At 45.7% G+C, this 24,832-nt stretch overlaps 4 protein-coding genes across 9 annotated transcripts; 2 read left to right on the top strand and 2 right to left on the bottom strand.

Annotated features, from left to right (window-relative positions):
- Positions 1-3,381: 3,381 nt before the first annotated feature.
- On the bottom strand, positions 3,382-6,532 carry lyrm1 (LYR motif containing 1). Its single transcript, XM_085904472.1, has 5 exons — positions 6,088-6,532; positions 5,299-5,491; positions 5,163-5,223; positions 5,061-5,092; positions 3,382-4,984 (listed from the first exon to the last, which is right to left on the bottom strand). Exons 2-5 carry the CDS (start codon positions 5,455-5,457, stop codon positions 4,871-4,873), a joined length of 366 nt encoding a protein of 121 aa, XP_085760598.1. The 5' UTR covers positions 5,458-5,491; positions 6,088-6,532; the 3' UTR covers positions 3,382-4,870.
- On the top strand, positions 6,151-11,063 carry dcun1d3 (defective in cullin neddylation 1 domain containing 3). Of its 4 annotated transcripts, none has more exons than XM_085904465.1 (5): positions 6,151-6,907; positions 7,564-7,630; positions 7,727-7,776; positions 7,918-8,464; positions 9,073-11,063. In XM_085904465.1, the coding sequence occupies exons 4-5, from the start codon at positions 8,031-8,033 to the stop codon at positions 9,611-9,613; spliced, it is 975 nt and encodes a 324-aa protein (XP_085760591.1). In that variant the 5' UTR covers positions 6,151-6,907; positions 7,564-7,630; positions 7,727-7,776; positions 7,918-8,030; the 3' UTR covers positions 9,614-11,063. The 4 variants fall into 4 exon arrangements, with proteins under 4 accessions (XP_085760591.1, XP_085760589.1, XP_085760590.1 ...); XM_085904463.1 differs by having other exon boundaries at positions 7,538-7,630; XM_085904464.1 differs by having other exon boundaries at positions 6,152-6,907; positions 7,727-7,809.
- Positions 11,064-11,089: 26 nt separating this feature from the next.
- On the top strand, positions 11,090-22,150 carry katnip (katanin interacting protein). 3 transcript variants are annotated; one of them, XM_085904422.1, is made up of 29 exons: positions 11,090-11,235; positions 11,940-12,129; positions 12,506-12,594; positions 12,819-12,994; positions 13,683-13,786; positions 13,879-13,983; positions 14,117-14,266; positions 14,342-14,582; positions 14,694-14,825; positions 14,907-15,049; positions 15,255-15,367; positions 15,601-15,697; positions 15,806-16,012; positions 16,157-16,294; positions 16,900-17,650; positions 17,731-18,468; positions 18,576-18,784; positions 18,858-18,933; positions 19,022-19,199; positions 19,302-19,467; positions 19,530-19,699; positions 19,772-19,836; positions 19,939-20,049; positions 20,172-20,311; positions 20,377-20,478; positions 20,552-20,712; positions 20,990-21,016; positions 21,248-21,333; positions 21,693-22,150. In XM_085904422.1, exons 2-29 carry the CDS (start codon positions 12,112-12,114, stop codon positions 21,749-21,751), a joined length of 4,752 nt encoding a protein of 1,583 aa, XP_085760548.1. In that variant the 5' UTR covers positions 11,090-11,235; positions 11,940-12,111; the 3' UTR covers positions 21,752-22,150. The 3 variants fall into 3 exon arrangements, with proteins under 3 accessions (XP_085760548.1, XP_085760547.1, XP_085760549.1); XM_085904421.1 differs by having other exon boundaries at positions 13,680-13,786; XM_085904423.1 differs by lacking the exon at positions 20,990-21,016 and having other exon boundaries at positions 13,680-13,786.
- Positions 22,151-23,129: 979 nt separating this feature from the next.
- cox6b1 (cytochrome c oxidase subunit 6B1) lies at positions 23,130-24,537 on the bottom strand. Its single transcript, XM_085904473.1, has 4 exons — positions 24,394-24,537; positions 23,750-23,867; positions 23,545-23,645; positions 23,130-23,344 (listed from the first exon to the last, which is right to left on the bottom strand). Exons 2-4 carry the CDS (start codon positions 23,853-23,855, stop codon positions 23,291-23,293), a joined length of 261 nt encoding a protein of 86 aa, XP_085760599.1. The 5' UTR covers positions 23,856-23,867; positions 24,394-24,537; the 3' UTR covers positions 23,130-23,290.
- Between the last annotated feature and the right edge of the window lie 295 nt (positions 24,538-24,832).

Here is a 24,832-nt window from a genome sequence, read left to right as displayed (position 1 = left end):
TGTTTTTGGGCCGAGGACATCAACTAATGGCGAGCTCAAAGCGACCCCTTGAAAGCTTTGTGTCGGCAACAGGTATTGTGGAATGAGGAGAACGGGGAGATCACAAGGTCCTCACATCCCCCTTAGTCCGGACCTGGTTATGTAAGCTAGCGTCTCAATGAGAAGGTTTTGCCTCCCACGGAGGTGGCTAAGTGGGAATCACTGTCGCTGCCATGGCTACAGGTATAACACATTCCGACTATTTTCAGACCAATGGCGAGAGAGGAGGGGCTGCCGGTCACCGATTCCGACATTGAAGGAGAGCGCCTCGTTGTCTCGGTACGCGAAAGCCTTGGGTGTTGTTTTATTTTTATTTTTTATTTTTTTGCATGACTTTACGTCTTGTCAGCAGGGATTAGGAATGTGATATGGTTGCGCTCACACTGGCGGAGAAACTTGTGAAGCGGGCCTCTTGTTCTGCAGCCCGGCTGCTCGTAGATGAAATCTTCCATCCCGATCCGGGGATGGAGTCAGGATACTTTCTGTCCGTGTGGGCGTTGAAACTTTTCATGGCCGGACTATTTGTAGCAGGTTTCCACTCCCGGGGTGCCCGTCTTCCATCTGTTTGTCCCGCTCGGCGCGGCACAGCAAAGCGCTAATTTTATCCGAAATTTCCCAGCAGCGGACCTTTTATTACCCCCCGACGGCAGCGCTCATTATTTATATATATATATATATATATATATATATATATATATATATATATGTGAATATAAGAAAGAGTTTTTCTCTTTGATTCCGACAGTAACACGCATTCATCTGTGAAGTCAACAGGCCCTCACGTGTCACGCAGTGTCGAGCGCTGAACAGGAAAAAAAAAAAAAAAACATTGGAGCATGTCGCTGGTATGTTGAGATGCTTACGAAAATAATCATAACAATAACGACATGAATTAACTAGTAGCGCATATGGCGCTTTTTCTCCAAGCATATGGTCGAATGCCACTTTCTCCTTAAGCTCCAGGCTTTTTTGGAGGCAGCCGTTAAGAAGCCATTCATAAGACGACGGAAAAACAAAATGGCCGATGAGGGATAGGGGACGATGTGTTTCGTGGTGACCTTGTGAGATTTCTTGAATTTTTTTTTTTTTTTTTGCTGGCCGTTCCTCTTTAACAGCTCTGGCTGTGGGCGTGTGGACAAAGAAGTGAGAAGTAGACGGCGTGAAACGTCCTTTTCATCGTGGGAACGCCGACCGCTCGTAGCAGCCGACCAAACACTTCAGCTTTAAGCGCGATTGGTGGTGTTTATATGGATATCGTCTCCCGTTGCCCGAGTCCATCTCATCTCTGCAGTGTCAACATTATCCGCCAGGGGAGACGAGCGCTTTCATTAGGCCAAAGAGCCTTCTCGTTGAGCGCTCGCGTCAGCGCCGACCTCACAAATTGACAGCGTCCCCGCCCCGTCCGTCTTCTCCGTTACACTAAATGTTATTAACGTGACAATACGCTCGTCAGTAAACGGAGGATTTGAGAACACCCCTCGGAGGTTTTGTAACTCCATCTGTCCCTCTTTCATTGGACACTGGAGAATTTGATGTCAGTTTTGCCACGTCAGCGGTTTCTCCATTGTGCCTAATGAAGAGGCCGGCGTGCTTTTTATCTCATCGGGATAGTGATCGATAGATTATTTGAGGTGGAATGAGTTTGGAGCAGTCATGACGGTTGAGGCCTCCGAGGAACTTTTGGATTCAAGCATCAGCCGAGTCGTGAACCCACCGAGACAATCGACCAATTTCACTTAACTGTGTCAGACGAATGTCGTTTCTACCCCGCTTTGCTTTTTTTTTTTTTTTTTTTTTTTGTGCAAAACCAAGGCGTCACTTTTGCGTTTGCTCAAGCGTCCTCCCCGAGGAATGACAAAGTGCTTTTATTGAGCTGACCACTGTGCTGTGAAGGAAGTGAGAGTCCCCAAGTGCAGCGGGAGGGACTTCCTCGTTTACCGCGGTGAATTCAAGATGGCTCCCCGTTCAACCAAACAAACAGTTCGACTTGGCGGCCATTATTTATGACTCGTCGTCACTTAGTTCATAATTAGCGTGAAAATGAATATAATACTACCTGGAAGAAAAAAATCTTGCCGTATGCTCCTGAATCCTCCCGTTTGTTTCTTGCATGAATCCTGCTGTCCATTTCTTTCCAATCAAGCTATCTAATCATATTACTTTGCTAATTAGCAGCGACTGGAGGTTATTTTTAGTCTCGAGCTCAGGCCGGTATCCCCCGTGACCTCTGCGCGCTGACCAATTTGTTTGGCTAGCGCACGAGCCGACTCGCCGACTCAAAAAGATCACAGGTGTACCTAATGTGGTGTCCGCTGAGCGTGACCTTCATGGAGAGGGATGGAGTGCAGTCGGACAGCTCTTCAGACTGATTTGACGTGACAGCTCGCAGCTATTAACTTGCTCACTCGGCCAAACCAAAAGCAAAGAAAAAAGCTTGGCGTCATTTCACCCCATAGGTGAGGAGACTCTTTTGGACAGTCCTCAACCTCGCCGTAGAAATGCTCCATAATATGCCGAGTGAATGACCAACATCTTTTTAGACTCGGTGGTTAAAATTAGACCAGCACATTATAGCCTTGTCTCTCGTAACAAGGCACATTTAAAGGATGTGGAGATGATCACACTTTTCCGACCTGCGATTATTAATTTACACCTCCCTGCCATCTCGGAGGAAGATGCATGGCTGCGTGAGTCGAAATGTGCTGCTTGTGTGTGCCTGTGTGTGTGTCTTGCGATCTAACTGTCGCAGTATAGCGCCGACTACTGTCGAGGAGGACTCACTCCATGCTGTAGTATCGGTTGGCTAACATCAGCAGCCTCCGCGATGACTCGATACTTTAAAAAAAAAAAGGCTGATGTCTCTTGATTTTATATCACCGTGGTTGTGTTTCAATGAGAAAGCTCATCTTTCATTTCGTGCCTGCCAGCCGGTTCGCTATCTGGCCGCCGAAACCTTTTTTCCATTTTGGCTTGATGAGACTTTTCAGTGAGGCTCCTCACTTTCACCGCACGGTGCTGCTGACACACACGGGCAGTTCCGCTCGCCCTCCTCTCCGCCCCCTCGCGGCCTCGACCGAACCCGGCCCGAGCGAAATGTAAACGAAGCTAAGCCCAACACGCCCTGCTCCATTATTCATCTGCCCGCTTTAATGAGTTTTCCATCCAACTCGCATGCATCTCGTGCAATAAAAGAAATGATTGTGCTTGATCACTTTAATTGAATCGCACTTTTGTACTAATGCCTCTGTCCGAATCCTTCCCTGTGTGTTAAGCTGTAAAAAAAAATACAAAACTTAATAGACAGAGCGAGTTGCTTTGTGAATTGTTTTTTTAATCGATCAATTCCAGCAACGTATACAGAGTCTTACGAGATATAGCAAGTAACCGATAGATCGACTTTTTATGTCAAATCTTTCTTTAAATGACATTCTCTAATCGTTCCTGACGACAAACTGCTTCTTACTCACACGGCTAATATGTGTGTTTACAAAAAGCAGGCTTGCTCAATATTTCATGGCTTCTTCAAGTTACAGTGGAGACGCCCATTGCGACCCAACACCCAGGTTGGTGCGTATTATGCACTCCTTGTCCGATAACTCTTGCGCATGACTCTCGCTAATATTTTCGTGCGTTAAATAAAGTGTTGTCTTCTTTGACCTCACAAAACTGCAAGTAGTTATGGATGGAGCTAATTAGGGGCCTCTGCTAACCTACGCCATGCTAAATACCCGGATATAAGACGACCCCCTCTTTTTCAAGCGTTTTAAAAAAAAGCCTTTGTCTAGACAACCCCCCCCTTTTCAGTTTTATTTCAATGAAAAAAACTTCGTCTTATATTCGGGCCAATACGGTAATAGGCACACCTTCCACTTGATCATGGATTGTTGACGGCTTATTGCTTCTACTGAAATAGTTGGGATATGCAGTGGAAATAAAAAGTGTATTTGGGACAGCACAATATGTCGCCACTAAAGTGAAAGCAAACCTGATATTCATTTAACGATGACTTCAAGTGTAGTCGGGCCAACTAAGAATGTGATCTGCATGGAAATCCTTAAGGGAAGTTGACCGAGAAAGATGAGGAGGAGACGGATTAGCTATTTAAAAGTCTCGAATTACCTTATCATATTCACTGTATAATTCCTGCATGATTCTTTAGCCTTTGTCACCTTTGAGACTGTATCGGTATTTATCATATGACATTAGAAACCTTTTGAGTAGGTTGTATTTTCATGGAGGTGAAGAAATTATAGGGGTCAGACAGGAAATTGGGCTTCGGCGTACAAGGTGGATTTGGTATATCTCACAATAAATATAAATACTGCGTTCTTCTCAGCGCTCAATTTCTTAAGAGCCATGCTGCGGGCCAAAAATAAAGGTACACGTAAGGCACTGGACTGCAAAACCATGTAAATTGATGGTGAATTGCTGTTTTGAATTGCGCTGTCGCCCTCTTGTGGTTAGTCTGAAGCACATGCTTGAATATAATATAATTAATATAATAGTCCAGCAGTCCAGTGGGTTACGTGTATATGTATATTTGTATTTATATTCATAAAAACGGTTCTTGATCATTGCTGTCATTCAACATTCAGTTCCTCACTTGAACTTTACTAAAAGTAATAAAATAACACATTTGCAATTGTCCTCTTGAGAAAAACACAGAATAATAAATCCACTGTGAATACAGCACAGTTAAGGAAAGAACAAAAAGACTGGAAGTGTCTTAATCATGACTAATGCAGGGTCCATGCGTGCCAGAAAGACCTCATGAGATGGGCTCGTGACGCAACCCTCGAGAGTTTGGTTCTCCGGTAGCTCGGTTAGAGCGTCAGGTCTCCTCGTGTGACTCTAAATAAATCGGCTTGGCCTGCTTTCTCAGGCGCTGCTGTGCTCGCAGCTTCCTCCCCTTCTGAGTGGCCAGTCCCATTTGGGGCAGGTACGTCTGCCAGGTGGAAAGAAAACACAATCCATCACAAGTTGGAGGAAGGAGGGGAAAAAAAAAAAAAGACTTTACTTACAGCTCTTGGATATGGGATTCTGTAATGTAGGCCTGTGAGATAAAAAAAAGCACTGTCAAGAATGGGAACTAAAATGTGCAAAGTGTTGAATATGCCTTTTACCAATTTCTATCCTCGCTTCACATTCATTGATACATTTCTTTATTGCTTCTTGATCGGTCATCTGCAAAAGGTGCAAAACACAACGATCAGCCATTTGTCCAAACAACGACTGCAGTGCGTACGCCGCACACCTCACCTGCTGATTCTGTCTAAATAACGTGCGTGCCTCCTGAAGAATATAATTTCTCTCAGCTAGCGTGTCACTTGCCACTCCGCTTTGGGCTTGCCATGTTCGTGCAATGCGAAACACACGCATGTAAAGCGACAACACTGTCTTCTGAGTAGAGGCTGTCATTTGGACTCAAACTGGGACAAAATATCACAGGGACCTGCATAAAAAATGGGAGTTCTTGACAGATGTCCTAAAAATCTTTGTTCCTCTATCTATGCCAGGCAGAACAAGCTTTGTCCACTACCACCATACATCAATATTTCAGTAAAAACGTTTTTTATGGCATTTTTGTTTGGTGTAAAATATGTGACTGTAATTCTTAATCATTCTTTTCTTTTTATACGTTCCAATTTTACAGAAAGTAACAACACTGATATCGCATTATTTACTAAAACGTTTTAACACTACTGTCCGCTTTAAACCCTGCAAATCCGATAATTGACACTAGATGTCGCTATAAGACTACTAATAACATCAGGCGCATATGTGGATGGGAGTTGTGAAACATTGTTATTGTAAAACATGTTATTGTATATTACTTTTGATATAAAATCTTAGAAATGTTACATTTGCGCATTTTCTGTAAGTTACATTTCAATTTTGTTTATTATGCAATAGCGATAATTCGCTGTTGATGTCGCAGAAACATACCCTTCTTCAGCAGAACACGCTAACACTTTTTTTCTGATGGACTCACAATTAACTTTAATCGAATTTAGAATACAATTCAATACCGATAAATGATAAGATTACCTTTGAAAAGTGATCTTGAGTGCTCCTTGTAAGGTGAAGCTGCCTGGTTTGAGTGGCTCAAAATGCTGTCGCGTAGTAATGACGTCATGGTCGTCCCTCAATTATCAAACATAAAAAACTGTTGAGGACACTAAAAAAGCCGTTTACGTAAATTAATTGCTTCTGAACATTTTAGGGAAAATATACAAATATAAATATTTGTCGTTTTATTATTGATTCGAAGTGTAAAATAATGTTTGATAAATTCCACAGCACAACATAATCTCTTAAAGCGCTCTTGAATGTTCCATCGACGGAACATGTCATTGAGTCGTTTTTTATTTATTATTTTATTACGGCTGTAATTCCATATTTACGATCGTTGTCGTTTCATAGAATTAAAGGATAATCGTCAGTGGCGCTGGGGTGAAGATCAGCTGTTTCAGCCACTTGGATCAGGGAGGAAGTGATGCATTGAAATGCCCGTAAAGAAGCTTCTCCAAAAGGGGGAAGCACAAAGAAATTGTCTACCGTAAATTTCGCTGGAGTCTCTCAACTCCCTTCGATGTCCCAAGTGTACTTTTCCTGCAAATAGAATGACACGTCTTAAACGTTAAACGTTTAACTTCGCTCTGTTTTTCACGAGCGGGCTACATTTTACAAGTTATTTTTTTAGCTGCTTGCTAGCTAGGCGAGCTAATGTTGAGTTAACGCGACGAGTTTGTCACGACTTCAATCTTTTTTCTGGTCGTATCGGCCAATTTGTTATCGTTTTTATTATCACGGGTATCTAACGGGTGGGATGTTTATCCGATTCTACACCATTAGAACTTCAGAAAAGGTAAGTTTGTGACACTGTCTTAATCGACACACTTAGCTTAGCCGATAGCTAACTTTTAGTCTACCGAAGCGAAATCGTTCGGGCCCCAGTTGGTTGCTAGTTGATAGTTTACGTCTTTACTTGATATTATTTACAAACTGCTTGTTTACAAACGCAAACTGTTCAAAGTGTTACACTGTGCCTGGCAAACTGAAACTGTATCGCTTTGTTGCTAGGTAATTTCTGCACAACTAAACCCCCAATTTCTTAAATAAATGCACATTTATATCTACAAGAAGTATTGTACGAAAGTTATTTTTGTTTTTGTTTTTACAAAAAAAACAGCGCCTGAGGAAAAACAACTTGCAGAGAGAATAGAAAATGACAAACACCCAGTAACTTGTTTTTTTCTGTTGCATTATGTTGAACTTTGATTTAGAGGGAGATTATTAAATCATAATAAATATATCAAAGTGTTTTTTATGGCTAAAACGTGGGTGGGTGGCGTTGTGATCAGTGCACTCAGGGGGAGATGTCTGTACATGCCCTGAGCAACGCAAGTGTATCCGTATAGCTTCCAAAACCAAATATTAGATTTTTGAGAAGCTGGAATGTCTATATGGGTCCTTATGTTTTTGATTATGACATTAGGTTGTCTTTCTGACACGGACATCAAGGTCACAATGATGGGGAAGCATAGAGAGCGACTGTGATTTGTGGCCAATGCAGTGTGATGGATTGTCTGTAAGTAAGCCGCTATTAAACCGTCGTGTTCATTTGTATGTTTTCTTTCACACTGACGTAATGAACATGCTGTTTTTATTTGTTTATGTATTTCAGGGTTTGACAACTGGCAGTATAAGAACTGGATCGTGGTATATTTGGCACAGGTATTGCTAATAGGGCCGTCACGATGGAACATTGTAAGATTTCATTATTCCGTTGTATAATTACGAGAGGGATTGATGTACTCGAGTTGAAATATTGAGGTTGAAAATATTTGTGTGAAATACATTTTAATATCATTGAAGGTTTGAGGGCATGTTGAGACATCCAGATGGGCCAGAGCAGAGGTGTCTAGGCGGTTCGGACGGGGACTGAAGGGTGGAGGAGGATCGAGAGACGGGCGAGCCGGCAGAAAGACATGGGCCAGTGCATCACCAAATGCAAGAACCCGACGTCCTCGCTCGGCAGCAAGAGTGGCGACAAGGAGAGCGGCTCCAAGTCGCACAAGAAAAGCAGCTGCATGGGGAGCGCCGGAGCCAACAAGGAGGAGGCCGGCGGCAAACCCGGCGGCGAGCTCCCCAATGGCACCAAGGCCCCGGAGGTTTCCGTGGAGACACCCATTATCTCGGCCTTGATGGGAGAACCGCGCAAGGAGGACAGTCTAGATGGGGACGGGCTGTCCGTCAAGCACATTGAGGAGCTCTTCTCCTGCTACAAGGACGAGCAAGAGGACGCCATCTTGGAGGAAGGCATGGAGCGCTTTTGCAACGACCTGTGCGTGGACCCGGCCGAGTTTCGCGTGCTGGTTCTCGCCTGGAAGTTCCAAGCGGCCACCATGTGCAAGTTTACGAGGTGAGATGGCGCGTTGTGGTATCTCGAGCTCGCTGGCTTTTTGTTTTACGGTAACTCAGGATATGCATCCTGCCAATGTCGGTGTGGGCTTCATCTGAATAGAATAGCCTTCCGCTTGACTCATGATTTTAAGCTTGGCTCTTGCGTAACCAAATCCTCAAGATAACACACGCGCACACATCAACGTGCTAACTGATACTTATGCAAGTTAATACGTACATTTTCTTTGAGTTGATTCACAAATGCAGTCATTCACATTTTACAGTAAAAGTAAGAAGAAAAAAATGTCATCAAAATGAATCGCAGACTCCAATGTCTGTTTCAAAAGCGACCGCCGCTCAGGAAGTGGATTTCACAATTTCTGGGAATCGGACAGTATTTATTACCCTTTGAGTTTTAATTCTCATGCTGGAGACATTTCGTAAAAGGCAGACAGCCTCAACTTTATAACGCTTCAAATGCTTTTGCTCACACTTAAACAAGGGTGTGTAGACTTGTAGATTCCAAACACTTCCTCTGTTTGTTTCTTTGTTTCAATAGAAAAAGCGTTTCGTCACGTTCCTTGTGTTGACTGACTTGAGTTATTGTCCCGTGTCTGGTGTGACCAGGAAAGAGTTTGTGGAGGGATGCAAGGCCATCCAGGCGGACACCCTCGAAGGCATCTGCTCCCGCTTCCCCTGCATGCTGCAGGAGGCTCAGGGCGAGGAGAACTTCAAGGACCTGTACCGCTTCACCTTCCAGTTCGGCCTGGACGCCGACGAGGGCCAGCGCTCGCTGCAGCGCGACATCGCCATCGCGCTGTGGCGCCTGGTTTTTACCCAGCACATGCCCTCCATCTTGGAGCACTGGCTGGACTTCCTGGCCGAGAACCCCTCGGGCATCCGGGGCATCTCCCGGGACACGTGGAACATGTTTCTCAACTTCACGCAGGCCATCGGGCCCGACCTGAGCAACTACAGCGAGGACGAGGCCTGGCCCAGCCTCTTCGACACTTTTGTCGAGTGGGAGTTGGAGCGCAGGAAACGAGAGGAGGAACGGGCGGCGGCGCCGGGCGAAGAGGGCGCGCTCACCGAGGACGAGTGCCCGCTCAGCGCGGACAGGCTTGAAACGGGCGGCGGCGGCGGATCACAGACGTGGGGGGGCCGCTGACCCGAGAGAAACCTGGGCTTGGAAGTCAACTATCGGATGGATGTTGGTATCATCATACAGCTGAGCGGTTTTCTTGGGATGGGATTCCAGTTTTGCTGTTTTTTTTTTTTTTTTAGGTTTTGGAAAGGGCTCTGTGAACTGACATTTCAAGCACTTCTATTTAAGTTATTGCTCTTCTTCCCCTCGCATTTTTTTTAAAGTGACCTTTTTACTTGCACCGTGTCTGTTGAAGGCTTTGTTCAGAAACACACAAAAAAAAAGCAAAGAGCTATAACATTTCCCCCTCATTCCTGTTTTAGAAATTACAGCGGTGCCTTGAGACACGAGACGACGTTCGGATTTTTTTTTTTTTTAGCTTGCACGTGAGCAAAAACTTCAAATTTGAACGCTGTTTGCTGACCCAAATCTGAATTAATCCTCTGCAAAGATTGACTCATATTTTGATTTCCAAGCATGGTTGCAGAATTGCTTTTAATTTGTATCTCAAGGCACCGTCATTTGAATCTGGTGATTGCTGACGTGTTTTGTATTCGGGAAAAAAAAAAAAAAAGGGAAACGTCAAATCATGTTTGGAAACGTAAGGCTCATCCCAATTAGTCTAATGTGGGTTTTATTTGCTTCTATCTTGCAGTGCTGTGACGACGGATTAGTTACACTTGCCTTGCCTTGGCCACTTTCGGCAAACAAAACATACAATTATTTTCCAAGGGCATTTTCTATACGGACGGAATTCCTTTGACGTTTTCACTCACTGCAAATCCAACTTCCATGGTAAGCGACCCACGTTAGCCTCCTCAACGTTCGTTTCCTTTCACAAAGCGGCCAAGTGTGTCAAAACACAATGACGCTGGCTTTTACTTGAAATCCCAAACGAGTTAAAGTTACCCCGAGTCTCGTCCGTTTCCAGTCAAGACGACGCTCGCTCGCTCGCTCGATCCCTGTTGCTTTTGAAAGATGAATATTGTTTACCTCCAGGCGGTTCGGGTTTGATGGCCTGTACACAAAACACGCAAAGAGTGCACAAAGTTCTAATATTGCACAAAACTATGGCATGCTGGTTGCTGTAATGTCGCTAAACTGCAATGCTGTCTGTCAGCCGCAATAAATCAATTGAAGCCCCTCACAAAGTAGATAATTAAACTAGAGTATGGAAAGCTGCTTGAGCATTCCCCCCTTCGATTAAAGACCATGTATTCACTAGTAAGATTATTTTTTTTCAATCACGATTTAAACATTGGTGAAGTAAGCAGTGCATCAAGGGCATTGCTCAAATGTCAGCTTTCCATACTCTGGCGTTAATGAGTCTGCAATTGTACTGAAAGAGGGAGACCATAACCTGATCTGTTTAGTTTACGAAAACAACGGTTTTATTTCAGACCTCAGTCTATCCCTTCGTTTCTATAAACTGTATTGATTTCTAATTAATAAACAGTGTTCCAACTTCTGACTATTGACGCTTGGCGTGTGTTTTGATTTGATGGCTTTTGGGGGCGTGTCTTTGACGCATGGGTCTTTCCTGATTGGTCGAGTGCCTCCTGGTAACCGGGCATAACAACATAGCGGACGCACGAGGAAAAGCACTTAGCTAACTGCTAGTATTTTATTTTTTTATCACCTCGACGGTAAGTTATTCCTCTAACTACATTTTGTCTGAAGTGTTGAGGATTTTTATCCGGAAGGCGTTTGGTTTTGGTTTTCATTCGGTGAGCGCTAGCGGCTAGTATCTCAGTATATTATTAGCATGATATGCTAACTCATTTACATAGCCGAGTGTGTCTGTTTTAACACTCCCTGTTCTTTTATAGGTTAATTAATCGTACTGTCAACCTATATGTGTTTAGTGTATGTCGCTGTTTCCAATTTGGCTTTGTGCCGCTTTTATTGACAGGGGCAGTTAGCTTGCTAGTTACGTATTACCCAGATGTGTTCGTTTCAACGTGACGTCATTTAATATCACAATTTAGCCACTATTGTGTTATTGGCAGATTGTGTCTTGTTGCTAGGCAGGGACGGAAAAAAAATCTGTAGAATGCTCGACTCTGGTTGAAAATGGATGCAACCTGGAAACCAATAAACAAGTTGTGTTTTAACAACGAATGGATGCATTTATAAAGTGTAAGATGTCATGCAGCAAAATGTAATGTTTTTTAGTCTAAACTTACTTCAACAAAGAGAACACGTACTGTGATCATCACATAGGCCTATAATAAAGGCGTCTATATAATGACACATCGTAGTTGTGTTCAATGAAACACGGAAATTTTCCAATCGTGTTGAAAGTAACCTTTTTAAAAAAATGCCTTAATTAAAAGTTTCCTCACTGCAGCTTCCCATTAATGTCAACATGCGGTGAATGCAACCCTCGTGAAAGTGGAGGTCTCCCCTCGTGGTGTCACCAAGGTTAGGCGGGACGGTGCTGTTTGCTTTTTCCGACGGCGCCGAAACGCACCACGAGGTAATGTGGACACAGCATCTTCTCGACTGTCCGCCGCTGCACTATGGATTATAAAAACGAGGTAGGCCACGTTCGCTCGGTGCAGTGTCTCATCGAGCCAAATTCGCAGCCTGTCACAGATTTATTTATGCAACACTTTCCCTTGCTGTCTGAACTGCTGCCATTTAACCTCTGTTCTATGTTCCTCTTCCTTCCTTGCCTGGTCTTCTTCTTGCCTGCCCTTTGACAGATGCAGTAGCCTGTAGTAAATCACAAGTAAGGGTCTTGGGATTTTCTTTCCTTCTAATGCTGCATAGTATAAATGGTTGCTCCTCCCAATAACGTTTTCAAATAGGTTTTGGCAGCCCCAAAAAAAAAAATGCAATGTTATCCATGAAATGTGTGCAACAACTGATGTCAGCCTTCCTGCCATGTTTGAATTGTGTGTGCACTTGAAGGAGACTGAAGCATGCCAAGGAAGTAAGCTCACTGCCGCCGCGGACGAGAGCGCCGATGAATATTTAATCGAGTTACAGCACAAAAACAGGTGAAGTGTCAAGGAGACGCGCGTTGAATTTCACCTTGATGATACTTAACTCCTCCGTGACTTTCGGTTTTTTGATTAACACTGCAAAAACAATGATTGGCCCTTTGTTTTGAGAAAGTTTGTATCAGAAGTTTTTTTTATTTTTTATTTTTTTATTTTTTTTTTAAATCATTCCTCATTTATTTTCATAGTGGTGGTATGGACAGTTCTTTTGTGTTCCACAGGATCCTAAACCGCCTCAAAGCCAAAGGCTCCAGAGAGATTGAACTGGAAAGACTAGAGCAAGGCTTTTCGATTTACTTCAACGGAGCCAATGCCGAGTCCTGCAAGAAGCAGCACAAAAACCCCTACCACAAGCCCGCCGCCCCCACGCCTGTTTGGAGGACTCCATCTACAGCAGGTTTGTAGTTTCTGCTCAAACAAAAACATATCAAGACAGGTGTGACTGGTTTCTGTAATGCCCTCATATGTGGGAAAGGAGAACCTCAGTCGCTAAAGTACTTTACAGCCATTAGTAGCACCGGGAGAGCAGTAAACACACTAATACTGAAGCTGCTGTCAGCCACAGTTCACAAGTAGACACTCACGCCATCCCACCTGGCCCTTTAGAGGCACGTGCATGTTCACAGACTCTAAAAAATATATTTTGAGTTAAAGTAATTAATAATTAACGTGCAGTATGAGCACTAGTGGTACATGGGCTCCCTCTAGTGGTACTCACAGAATGGCCGAATTAAATGTTCAAATTCTGCTATGTTTTTTTAAAATATTTAATTCAGTACATGTTCGGCACAGACAGTTCCATTTTTTTTTCCAACTATTAATTTTTAAGTAATTATTTAGATTAGTTTATCATATTACGTAATCATCATTAATAGTCTTTATGACTATCCATTTTCCATCCAGTTAGCGTGGCGCAATCACGTGCCCGGCGTACACTGAATAAATGATAGTGACAGTTATAGCCTGCAGCATCTTTTCCATGCCCCCTCGTATGTGCAGCGGACCATCTGCATGCGTAATTGCAGAGTTCCATCTGCGCCGCACGCTCTTCATGTTCCCTTTCTCGTGCTGTGACTCATCAGCAGATGTCTGTCGAAGCGCCCACCAGCTAAGTGAAGATTTGGAGCCCGGCCACAAGAAGAGGAGCCACACCGCCCCCGGAAAAGTCCAGAGGAAAGAATGGACACAGGTGCACGCCTGACATTTATCTGCACTATTGACCCATATGTTTTGAAATCCAACCCTGATTCTTTTTTTTTTTTTTTTTCAATGTCCACGCAGGAGAAGACAATCATAATACGGACAGAGAACGGACCGAGCTTAAAGATACGCTCAGCAAAATGCTACCCTGATGATTTTGAGACTTATGAAAGTGTAGATATGGAGGTAAGATTTGTTTTTTACAGGGAGGGGCAATATGTCAGCTGCAGCTGTCTGTACGATTTAGCGGCTCTCCATCTCTGTTGTTCCCCCCCACCCCCCCTCACTTTTTCAAATCCAATCCACGCCACTCGCACAGAGCTCCAGCCCACGCTCGCCTCGCGCTCTCTGCTCCCCGAGGGACACCTGTGCGCTTTCACGCTCCTTCACCTCCGGGTCCCACAACCAAGCAGGACAAGCCAGCCAGGAGCACGGCGAAAAAGTGCTTCTCAATCTCGAGGAAGTGAAGGTCGGTGTACAGATATGCCGATGTAGACCATCTGTACTTGAATATTTGATGAAAAACGAAATCCCTTGTATTTAGGTTTTGAGGCGCAGCCTGGAGAACAGCATGCGGCGAAGCAGCCGCGGCTCAGCGGGCGAGGAGTCCGACGAGGAGTGGGTGGAGGAGCAAATCGAGCGCGACGAAAGCACCGAGAGTCTCGATGAACTGGGACTTGCCGTGTCGTCCTCCAAGTCTTCCTCCAATCCTCGGCCCGGCAGCACACATCGCCACTTTGACCCGGCAAACCTCATTGTCCTCGACTTTGGACCGGCACCTACAGGTGGGCCTCACACAGTTTTGCTCTCAGCAGCCCACCGGAGCAACGAAAAATGGTGATGTCATGCAGGACCAATTAGTAATATTAAATTTGATTTTTTTTTTTTTTTCCCAGGTCGTAAACTTGAGCGTTCATTGTCTGCAAAGCGCAAGGAAAACAGTGACGCCTTCATACCCGTCAAGCCGATGCTGGTCAAGAGCAAAACCTTAGACATGCCGCCTTCGAAAGACAGCTGGGGGAGTCCCAGTAAGTCAAAATAACTCACCAAATTCAATTTATATCTCCATGGTTTCTCTGTAAAACCCAAGTATACATGTGTGTTTTAAGGGGCAGGAAGTCAAGCTGAGAGGCCCCTCTCAACAGCCAGGAGGGCTTTCACCGACCAGCAAGACCCGGACGAGGTCGCCCGTGGGGTGTGCGAGGCCATCCAGAGAGAAAACACGAGTCCCGAGCTTTTCTCTCGCAACATGGTCAGCATTGCCCCACACACACAACCCCCACCACCCCCGTTCACGACCTCGTTCATTCTCACTGTATACTTGTCGCTGTTGATGATTTTAATCCAGTAACAGATTTGGCTGGCAACTAACCCAAAAGCTTTGTGTGTGTGTGTGTGTGTGTGTGTGTGTGTGTGTGTGTGTGTGTGTGTGTGTGTGTCTCATTCCGCTTCACTAGATCCAGGGCAGAGGGCAGCAAATGATGAACGGCTTAGTGCATCGTAACAGCAGCAACAAAGAAGAGAGCAGTGTCAATGTGGCCATGCAGAGAATCACACTCATGGGCTCCAGGTTGGTGGTTAGATTTTTGCAAGGAATCCTAAGAGCAAGTTAAGGTACTAACTAGTAAAACTCCTAAATGCCATGCCACTTGAAAAACTGAGAAAAAAAAAAAAGGTTGAAAGCATAAAAATGTGCTATTTATAGAAACCACGTGAATCAAGAAGTCTTTTATTTTCCCTCCTGAGCACAATGATGATGATTTGAGAGAGAAGGAAGCAGCAGATTGCCATGTTGTGTTTCAGGGAGCAGCACAAACTGCTCAAAGCCTTGGAGGAGCTGGAAAGTGCACCCACCTTCAGCATAGCTCATGGTGTCAAAACAGACTGCAGCAAACCGCTGGTGAGTTCCAAAACCTTCCTTTTGAATAACGCTGAGTCAGGAGTCCTTGACGCCACCTTTTTTTTTTTTTTTTTTTTTTTTTTTTTTTTGCATGTGTTGTCACACCAGCCGAGACGCTCGTCCGACGTCCTCCCTGCCGTGTACGTCACGATGGAGCTCCTGTCCAACTGGGGCCACGAGTTGCAAGTGGGCCTGACCGAGCTGCAGTTTTTCGGGCCCGGCAACAAGAAGCTGTATGTGTCGCCGCACGACCTCGACATCAGGAACGCCGACTATCCCGGGAACCTGGCGGCGCTCGTCAATGGCAAGGCGAAGGTCGGTCTACCAGCCTCATGTGCGAACAGTTTGATCATAGAGATTGATTATGACGTTCTATAGGTAGGTCTTAAAATGATAAATCCACAAATTGAAAAACATACGGCGTCGACTGATTTTGGGTGCGTTCTGGCGGTCTTCCAGACGACCAAGGAGCGCCACATGTGGACGTGCCCCTTCCACCCTCCCATCCAGCTCTACTTCATCATCCGCAACACGGAGCGCTCTTCAGACTTTGGCATATCGCGCATCAAAATCTGGAACTACAACAGAAGCCTTAACGTGAGTACCTCGTGGCTTTCCCGTGGTTGCGCCGCCGGGCTTCGGATTGGCGCGGGTGGATGAGCCGCTCCGTCCCGTTACGTCAGACTGCAGTTCTTTTCGAGCAGTGGCTCTCTGAACTGCCACTCAGTCGCTCCCAAATGTGGAGCACAGAGAGATTAGCCCTGAAGATTAGTGTAAGAGGCAACGTGGTCGTGTGTCCTCTCATCCTCATTGTTGTTCATTCAGGGGTACGTACGGTGCCGCCCAATGGGTATTGCTTTTTTTTTTTTTTTTTCCTCTTCCTCTTCAAGTCTATCAGATCCCGAGTGAGCGAGTGACCGTGTCTGGTAAGGAGATATCGGTGGGAATGTTCTTGGATTCCTGTGGGTTCTCTGCCAGGAGGATCAGTCGGATTTAAGCTGGGTTTCAGCCATGGCGTTATCCATGACGGCTACTTAGTGCTAGCTTGTGGGACTCATTGAGTGCATAAAGTGTTGAGAAAATCCTAAATCTTGGTTATATTTCTGTTTTGCAGTGTATATAAGCACTCTATAAATAGAACTTACTGTCATCGCCTAAAATGATCCCCCCGCACTCCTTCACTTTTATATGTTTCTTTCCAGGAACTTGACATCGGTGCACGTCATATAAAGCTGTACCTCAACAGCACGCTGGTGTTCGAGGGCGAGCTGGAGAGGGGCTGCGGGAACCAGGTCTTCGACTACAGCAACACCATCGAGCTCCAGGACTTCCAAGCGTCAGAGTCCTTGTTTTTCAGCCCTTCATCGTCGGGATACAATCTCCGGGGCGCCAGCCCCCAACGACATGATGACAGCGGAGTGCGCCAGCACCTCACTTCTGCTCTGCCGCCGTCAGAAGCGTCAAGTCAGGACCCGATGAACACTCAGGAGAGCTCGCACGCCCCTCTTCCGCCCATCTCCGCCCGGCGCTCTTCCGCGCAAAGGAACTCCTTTGACGAGCCGGCGCAGACGGTCACCATGCAGCCGTCGTCGTTGCGGTTGACCCCCCAATGGCTGCAGCCCCTGAAGAGAGCCGCTCCGGACGGGTGCGAGGCCGGCAGGGAGCGGCCGCGCTGGCTGGTGCCTCAGCAGCCGCTCGCCGAGCCCAAATCGCCATCCTCCGCCTCATCGACGGCGGCGTCGTTGCTTCCGGAGCTGCCGTGTAACCCCGGTCGGGTGTGCAGGGGAGGCGAGAAAGCGGCCAACGGGGCGCCCTGGAAAGCCGACTCTCTGGACCTCAACTGCGACCTGCTGGACGAGCTGGGCGAGCAAAAGCACGAGCGACCCTTCAGCGGCCGAAGGAGTTCTTTAAGAAGTCGGCAGACAGAGGAGCAACACGTGAAATCAAATGCAGGTGAGAACGCCCATTGGGATATTTGTTTTTTTTTTTGGGAGAGAAGTGGAAAAATGTCAGAACGTATGTGTACTCTGCAGACGCCGGCAGGAGGCAGCGCACGCCGAGGCCCCTCGGGCACAGCCACCGGGATGACACCCTCATGGAGTCGTGGGACTCCCTCACCAAGTTCAACCAGTGCCAACGCGGCCGCATCTCCAACATGGGTTTCGAAGGGGACATATTTGACGACTTCCAGCTGCAGCGCAGCCGAGGCTCCCCCGTCAACCCCTCGGCCGCTCCCGCCAGCCCGCCTTCCTCCTCGACCGCACGGCGGTTCCCGTGCGAGAGCCACGATGCGGATTCCTTCTTGGAGCAGGAGGAAGAATTTGAGATCCCGGTGCTGCCCAAGGGCCAAACGTTGCTCATCAACATTCTGTCCACCTGGGGGGACCGCCACTACGTTGGCCTGAACGGCTTGGAAGTGTTCAGCTCCAGCGGCGAGCCCGTCCGACCCGCTCTCATCAGCGCCGACCCCCCCGACATCAACATACTCCCCGCGTACGGCAAGGACCCCCGCGTGGTCTCCAACCTGACGGACGGAGTCCATCGCACGCAGGACGACATGCACCTGTGGCTCGCCCCGTTCACGCCCGGCCGGAGCCACACCATCTTCCTGGACTTTGGACACACCTACCAGGTGGCCATGATCCGTGTGTGGAATTACAACAAGTCGCGCATTCACTCTTTCCGAGGTGTCAAGGAGGTGGAGATGATGCTCGACGGGAGGTGCATCTTCAGGGGCGAGATTGCGAAAGCTTCCGGGACTCTTTCGGGAGGTATGGGATTTTGTCTTTGAGTTTCAAGTCCAAACATACGTCAAATTTCATTGCACATACATTGAGTCCCAATTTCTTTCTGTATTTTTCTCGGTTTTGGACCTCAGGATTGGATCAATTCGGGGACACCATTCTGTTCACTACCGACGACGACATCCTGGAGGCCATGTCCCGTTTTGACGAAACCTTCCTCGGCGAAAGCGAAGGATCGGAGAATCCGGTGCACGAGGAGGAGCTGCACAGGCCGCGCACTGCGGACGGAGAGGGAGAGGAAAGACCTTTCACCCAGGCCGGCTTCCGAGAGGAGGACCTTGCCGTAAGTTTATCGTAATGCTCAGTTGCCAGAAAGTTCCAAATCGGGAGTGTCTTGTTTTCACCTTTTCTCCCAGATCAAACTTCAGCTCAACGCCACCGTGAACGAATTGGAAAACATGGAGCAAATTCCTGGGATGTACACTGGAAAGTGTGAGTGCACCTTCTGAACATTTTCACTCCCATCATCTCAAATTCTCCGTTCGCCCTCCCCGACGTCTCGCTTTTAACCCCCCACCAGGCCTTCGTCTGGAGCTGGTATCCACGTGGGGGGACTCGCACTACATGGGCCTGACTGGCCTGGAGGTGGTTGGGAAAGACGGGGAGGGCTTACCCTTGGACCTCAGCATCATGACCGCCTCACCCAGGGACCTCAATGACCTGCCCGAATACGGGCATGACTCGCGCACCCTCGATAAGTATGACTGTCTTTGTCTAAAAACTGAAGACCCTTTAAAAAATGTCAGAGGACCTCGTCATAACTCCATTGCATGAATTGCCTTTTTTTTTTTTCTTCCTAGGCTTATAAACGGCCAGAACATCACCACCGATGACCAACACATGTGGCTGATCCCTTTTTCGTATGGAGAGCCTCACACCGTGACCATCACCTTCCCTCAGGCGCAGACCATCGCCGGACTCCGAATCTGGAACTACAACAAATCGGCTGAGGACTCGTACAGAGGGGTGAGACATCGTAACATCAAAGCCCAGAAGGTTTTGAATGAAAAACATTTTTTTTTACCTAGGTGAAGGTGATCCACGTGATCATGGATGACCTGGCCATCTCCCCAGTTGAGGGTTTCCTAATTAGGAAAGGCCCAGGCAACTGTCACTTTGACTTTGCCCAGGAGATCCTCTTTGTGGACTACCTCCAGGGACTCGCCGACAGCAAGATTTCCGAAGAGCACCCCAGCAAGTATGAAAGCGTCCGCGTGTCTTTGTCTTATTATCAGAGAAATTGACACAATTGACCTTGATCCACTTTCAGGCGAGGCGCGAAGAAAGCAGAACAAGCCAGCATGGACTACGAAGCTCCCATCATGCCATGTGGATGTATCCTATTTAACGCGCCGTGTCGTAAAGGCACACGTTGACTGCAAAACTTCAATCTGTGCTACGTTGTATTCCTTGATTGTGTTTTTCTTTCCCTGCCAGTCATTTTTCAACTGCAGCTGCTAACCACCTGGGGAGACCCTTACTACATCGGCCTAAACGGCCTGGACTTCTACAACCAGAATCATGAGAAGATCAGCCTCAGCGACAATAGTATCCTTTCATGTCTCATTGGAGAGACAATACGTATTTCCTCTACCGCTAATTTAATTTCCAAATGAAATTCCGGCCTCGCCCCTGCTTCGATTTCGGATGTGATCCTCAACATCCGCCAGACATTGCCGCTTTCCCAGACAGCGTTAACATACTCGACAACGTGAGCGATGACGTGAGGACTCCGGATAAATTAATAGATGGCGTCAACAGCACGCAGGATGGGAGACACATGTGGCTGGCTCCAGTGCTCCCTGGACTGGTGAGGTTGTCATTAGAAGAAGACGAAAAAAGTGTTTTGCTCACGTCGCTCTCGTTCGCATGCAGGTGAACCGCGTGTACGTCATCTTTGATCAGCCGGTGACCGTATCCATGATCAAACTGTGGAACTACTCCAAGACCCCTCAGAGAGGAGTTAAGGAATTTGGGGTGAGCCTCCGAAGTTTTGCTTTTTATTCATCATACAGACGAGACAACGCTGAGCTTCGTGTTTTGTGTGTAGCTGCTAGTGGACGACCTCCTGGTGTACAACGGCGTCTTGGACAGCGTGAGCCACATCAGCCGCGGCATCGTGCCCACGTGCGACGTGGCGGTGCCTTACCACACCATCCTCTTCACCGACAACGCGTACGTCGCGCACCGCGAAAGGAACACCGTCATCAGGTCTCCGCTCCTTTTGTACTTTTGCAGGTGTACCTAATATTTTGGCCCCCATAACTGATTTCATGGACAGTGCAATTCATTTTTTTATATGCTGCATGTCAACGATGCATGGTTACTACCCCTTTGTCAGATTTTCACCTTTTCTACTCACAGAGTTTCTGCATATTGAATTTGAAAAAATATATATAGTTACTTATTGACGCATTTAAAGAATTAGGCTAGCAGGTAGTTAGCCTATGCTGGTTTGATTGAATAAATGTGCAATTCTCCACTTCAGCCCCCATGGCAGCAGGCACCACAAACAGTGAGTAATGCTATAGAGCGCCCCCTTGTGGTTACCCCATCACACTGAAGATTACCCCCGGTGCCTTTGAATGTCCCCCTCACTTGGTGATCTCCCACTCTTACCACGCTCCAAATCCGTCCGTGTTCCCTCACCTGCTCTCCCCCCATGCCTCCTACTTGGCGTCAGTATTTTGCTGAGCTTTCAACGACAAATTCGCAATGTGATTCCCTTCATCTAATTTTGTCGCAGTAATTACGTGGAGGACCAGGATGTGAAGATGACTAATGAGAATCAGATTGTCCATCACAACAAGAAAAAGCAGGCAGCAGACCCAGGTGAGCGATATAAACATGCCAGTTGTTTTCACACACTGTATAGTGGATAGGAAAAGTCAACCCCCCCCCCCCATGTAAAAGTACCTGAGCTGCAAAACTTTATGTGGGGTTCAACAGAGGCATTTGAAATGGTGGAAGATGTGTATTGGTGGGTTGTGATTATTTCAAACACATCCCCAGTTTTTTTAATGAATAAAAAAGCCTCATTTCAAATTGGCATCAAGACTCCACTAGATGGCGTCAGAGCAATACAGTTGTTAGTGTTTGATCACAAAACACATTGTTGCCCCATGAGAAATTTTGTTTTGGTAACCTTCAAGTTAACTCGGCTCACTAATAACGTGTGCGCCTTATTTCAGCTCTTCGGCCTAAAACCTGCATGACTGACATTGGGAAACACGGACAGAGGAGGTACTGATTTATCACCCCACTTAAGGCCTGGAGCGGGTGAAAGCGGCTGTATCCATTTTTTTTTTCACTCCATGTGACCTGCATGAGCCGCACTGAAGAGGACACGTTTTGCACTGATCACAACGGGTTTGCTGCACACACACACACACACACACACACACACACGTACACACCTTTAGTGTATTCCACTTTCTGGTTGGATTACTCCCATCCCTTCTTTACAAACCATCAGCAGTTCCCTCAGTGCCAGGCTAAATAAACCCGTCAGGCTGCTTTTTTGCCAGCCTTATAATTAATGTGCCTGTACTCTGCCTGTGCAGTGTAAATACGTCAGTATAATAAATAGCCAGTCCAATTCATTATTCCCAATTTTAATCCACTGGTACTTCTAGTTTTTTTTTTTTTGCCTAACCAAACGTAATGCTATGCACTCACTTGTTGGTAGCTAGTAGTCGTTTATCCACGTGGGCTCTTTGTATTGAGTATGAAACGCACACGCTTGGATCTTCAAAACTCTCTTTCCTCATACAGTGGATGTGGCAAGTTCAAACAAGGCGTTTATGAAATGGTCATTTGAAACACTTTCCAGGGGTCTCAAGCCAAAGCTAATGCTGGATAATGTCAATTCTACAAAATATATAGTCCCTCTAAAAATATTCATATTTTAGAGGAGAAATGTATAAACAGCAGTGTCTAAAACTGGCAACATAACCTGTTGCTCTTTTTTTTTTTTTTTTCTCTCAACCTGGACATTTGAAAAAGAAATTGAATTGGAGCCACTATTTGAGGAAATACGGTAAAAGTAGCTTTGTAGTATTGTTTCGCCAAATGCTAGCTTGAGCTGAACGTCATGTCCAGAAGTAGTTGAAATGCAAGTGACCTTTACTCAAGTTGCTATCCAATTATACCAAGTCAGCTTTCTTTCTATTTCTCATCTTGGATTTTTCAATCAGCGCCAATACCGGCAACTTCTAATATGCAGTAACTACTTTTACCTCAAATTTCCACCATCTTCACTTTTACATCAGTACTTTTGTCATACAATATACATTTGAATTCCGCCACCAAGTCTCACAAGCCGCGTTTGAGTAAATGAGCCACAAATTGTATCACTCCTTGTATATAAAATGCACTTGTATTTCATTTCCGTATGCGGGACGTGAGTCATAACTCAGCATGGGGTGATGATTATTGTATGAGTGGAATTTAGTGTTTTTTGGGGGGGAATAAAACTATTTTTCTAATCTTGGCGCTGTATATTAAGTGTAGGCTTATTTCAAAGACCAATAAAATGTATATAATGTGCACTGTATGTTATTTTGTGTCCCCCCCCCCACCCCCCAGGTAGCAGACAGGCGGTGTATGATTAAAAAGAAAAAGTGAAATAGGTATATAATATATTTATTAAGGCTCTGTTATACATTTTTTTCGATATTGACTGTAAGGAATGCGCATTTTGTGTCAGTAAAGTTGCCGATGGTGCAACACATTCTCCGACCACTTTACTGTTAAACACATTCTCATCGATCAATGTTGACGGTGGTCTTCAGATTTTTCCTGGGAATGTCCCCTCTGCTCTCTGCTCGTCCCACTCCTCAACCTAAGAGACGCAATATTAAATATGATTATTATTATTATTTTTTTTTGGCTTTGCAGTTGTAAAGTTGAGTTGCACAATCCCTGATTTGGCATCATTTTTATCTGATAGAAAAAACATTTCACTGGACAGTGTCTGAGCCTTCTGAAGCAATTTTGAATTGAAGTCTTTTTCCTCTCCTTTATGATACAAATGTTCTTTACCCAGGACATAGGGCAGAGAGACTCGTAGACCCTCCGGTACCACTCGCACGGGGCATTGTCCACACCTTTTGCATCCAGGGCTTTCTGGCAGCGATGGAAGTCTATTAATAGACATTTAACAACAATACACCTCACATTAGCTCGCCTATTAATAAAACTCATGACGAGAATATTTGTAAATATATTTGCGACCTTGAAGCCTTACCGAGATAGTTGGACCAGCAGTTCCTGGTTTGGTTCTGGTTGGGGAACCTGGCATCAAATGGAGCGGTGCGATAGTTCTCGAGTTTTTTCTTGATGTCCTCAGCCATCTTCACGTTTGTCTTTAAAAAAAACAGCAGTGACACCGTTTTTGTGGAATGCATTAACATGCCAAAAGTGCCATTAATTTGCAAACTGGAGTTCAGATACTTCTGTACTTTTCATCAAAATTGTGAAATATTTCAATAGCTTTAGACACTAATCTGATAGATGCTGATGCACCTGTAAATTCTTGGAGGGACAGAAAAAGAAAGTATTTGTACTTGGGACCGTTATAGCCCAAATAAATACATTGTCGATCATGGAAAATGGCTGCCTAAAGGGCAAACCAGTCTAATTCCTCTTTATCAATCAGTGAAACAATAATGTTGCAACTACAACATGACTCATGATAAACCACATGCAAATCATAGACTTCTAAATCAAAAGTTACAAAATATGAAAATAATAATTAAGGTATTAGCATTAGGACATGAAAGACACGTCGGGAAATCATTGCCTAAAAATAAATCTCGTATGCTCTCATCATACATTCTCTTACATAGCATATGTGGAAAAAAAAATAAATAAAAAATGCATTAAAATTACCTTAAATGCCCGTGTATTTTAGTCTCTGCTGACTTTGCGTCCGCTCGGAGATATGAAGCCTTAACGTTCTAATGAAATGATAAACGCGCGCTCCCGCAGACAAGGATGACGTGAGCCACCGTGCGGCACCACGCTGACGGTATGGCGGACAAACCGGGTCACATTGAGCCTTATCTACCGGCAACCGACTCCGTTAGCAACGTCATAAAGCCCACAAGAGGGTCATGGAATTCTAAATGGGTTACCATTTTACAAACACTATGTTACTGTCATTTAATATTGTCGCACAGGTCTTTGAACGTCTCTCAATACGGAAGTGCGCGACAAGTTAATAATTACGCCGCATTTGGAATATGGTGTGTTCTGTACTGGACAAGTGCGTTTCCTTGTCAAAAAGAGCATATTTGTATGTCGTATTGGAATTATGAGTAATTTAATG

The sequence above is a fragment of the Syngnathus leptorhynchus genome, chromosome 22, assembly GCF_054491065.1.
Source record: "Syngnathus leptorhynchus isolate UIUO chromosome 22, UIUO_Slep, whole genome shotgun sequence".
Classification (NCBI taxonomy): domain Eukaryota; kingdom Metazoa; phylum Chordata; class Actinopteri; order Syngnathiformes; family Syngnathidae; genus Syngnathus; species Syngnathus leptorhynchus.
Note: the sequence above shows the minus strand (reverse complement) of the source record. Positions and strands in the feature narration are given on the sequence as shown.

What these genes read in the sequence shown, in the direction of transcription:
- lyrm1 (XM_085904472.1), bottom strand. Translation starts at nt 5,457, where the DNA reads ATGACAGCCTCTACTCAGAAGACAGTGTTGTCGCTTTACATGCGTGTG. An exon ending in TATTTAGACAGAATCAGCAG is followed by an intron (nt 5,224 to 5,298) that starts GTGAGGTGTGCG and finishes CACCTTTTGCAG; the next exon opens with ATGACCGATCAAGAAGCAAT. An exon ending in TGAAGCGAGGATAGAAATTG is followed by an intron (nt 5,093 to 5,162) that starts GTAAAAGGCATA and finishes TTTATCTCACAG; the next exon opens with GCCTACATTACAGAATCCCA.
- dcun1d3 (XM_085904465.1), top strand. Translation starts at nt 8,031, where the DNA reads ATGGGCCAGTGCATCACCAAATGCAAGAACCCGACGTCCTCGCTCGGC. An exon ending in ACCATGTGCAAGTTTACGAG is followed by an intron (nt 8,465 to 9,072) that starts GTGAGATGGCGC and finishes TGGTGTGACCAG; the next exon opens with GAAAGAGTTTGTGGAGGGAT.
- katnip (XM_085904421.1), top strand. An exon ending in ATCACACTCATGGGCTCCAG is followed by an intron (nt 15,368 to 15,600) that starts GTTGGTGGTTAG and finishes GTTGTGTTTCAG; the next exon opens with GGAGCAGCACAAACTGCTCA. An exon ending in GAAAGGAACACCGTCATCAG is followed by an intron (nt 20,713 to 20,989) that starts GTCTCCGCTCCT and finishes TCTCCACTTCAG; the next exon opens with CCCCCATGGCAGCAGGCACC.
- cox6b1 (XM_085904473.1), bottom strand. Translation starts at nt 23,855, where the DNA reads ATGGCTGAGGACATCAAGAAAAAACTCGAGAACTATCGCACCGCTCCA. An exon ending in CTGCTGGTCCAACTATCTCG is followed by an intron (nt 23,646 to 23,749) that starts GTAAGGCTTCAA and finishes GTCTATTAATAG; the next exon opens with ACTTCCATCGCTGCCAGAAA. An exon ending in CTCTCTGCCCTATGTCCTGG is followed by an intron (nt 23,345 to 23,544) that starts GTAAAGAACATT and finishes TGCGTCTCTTAG; the next exon opens with GTTGAGGAGTGGGACGAGCA.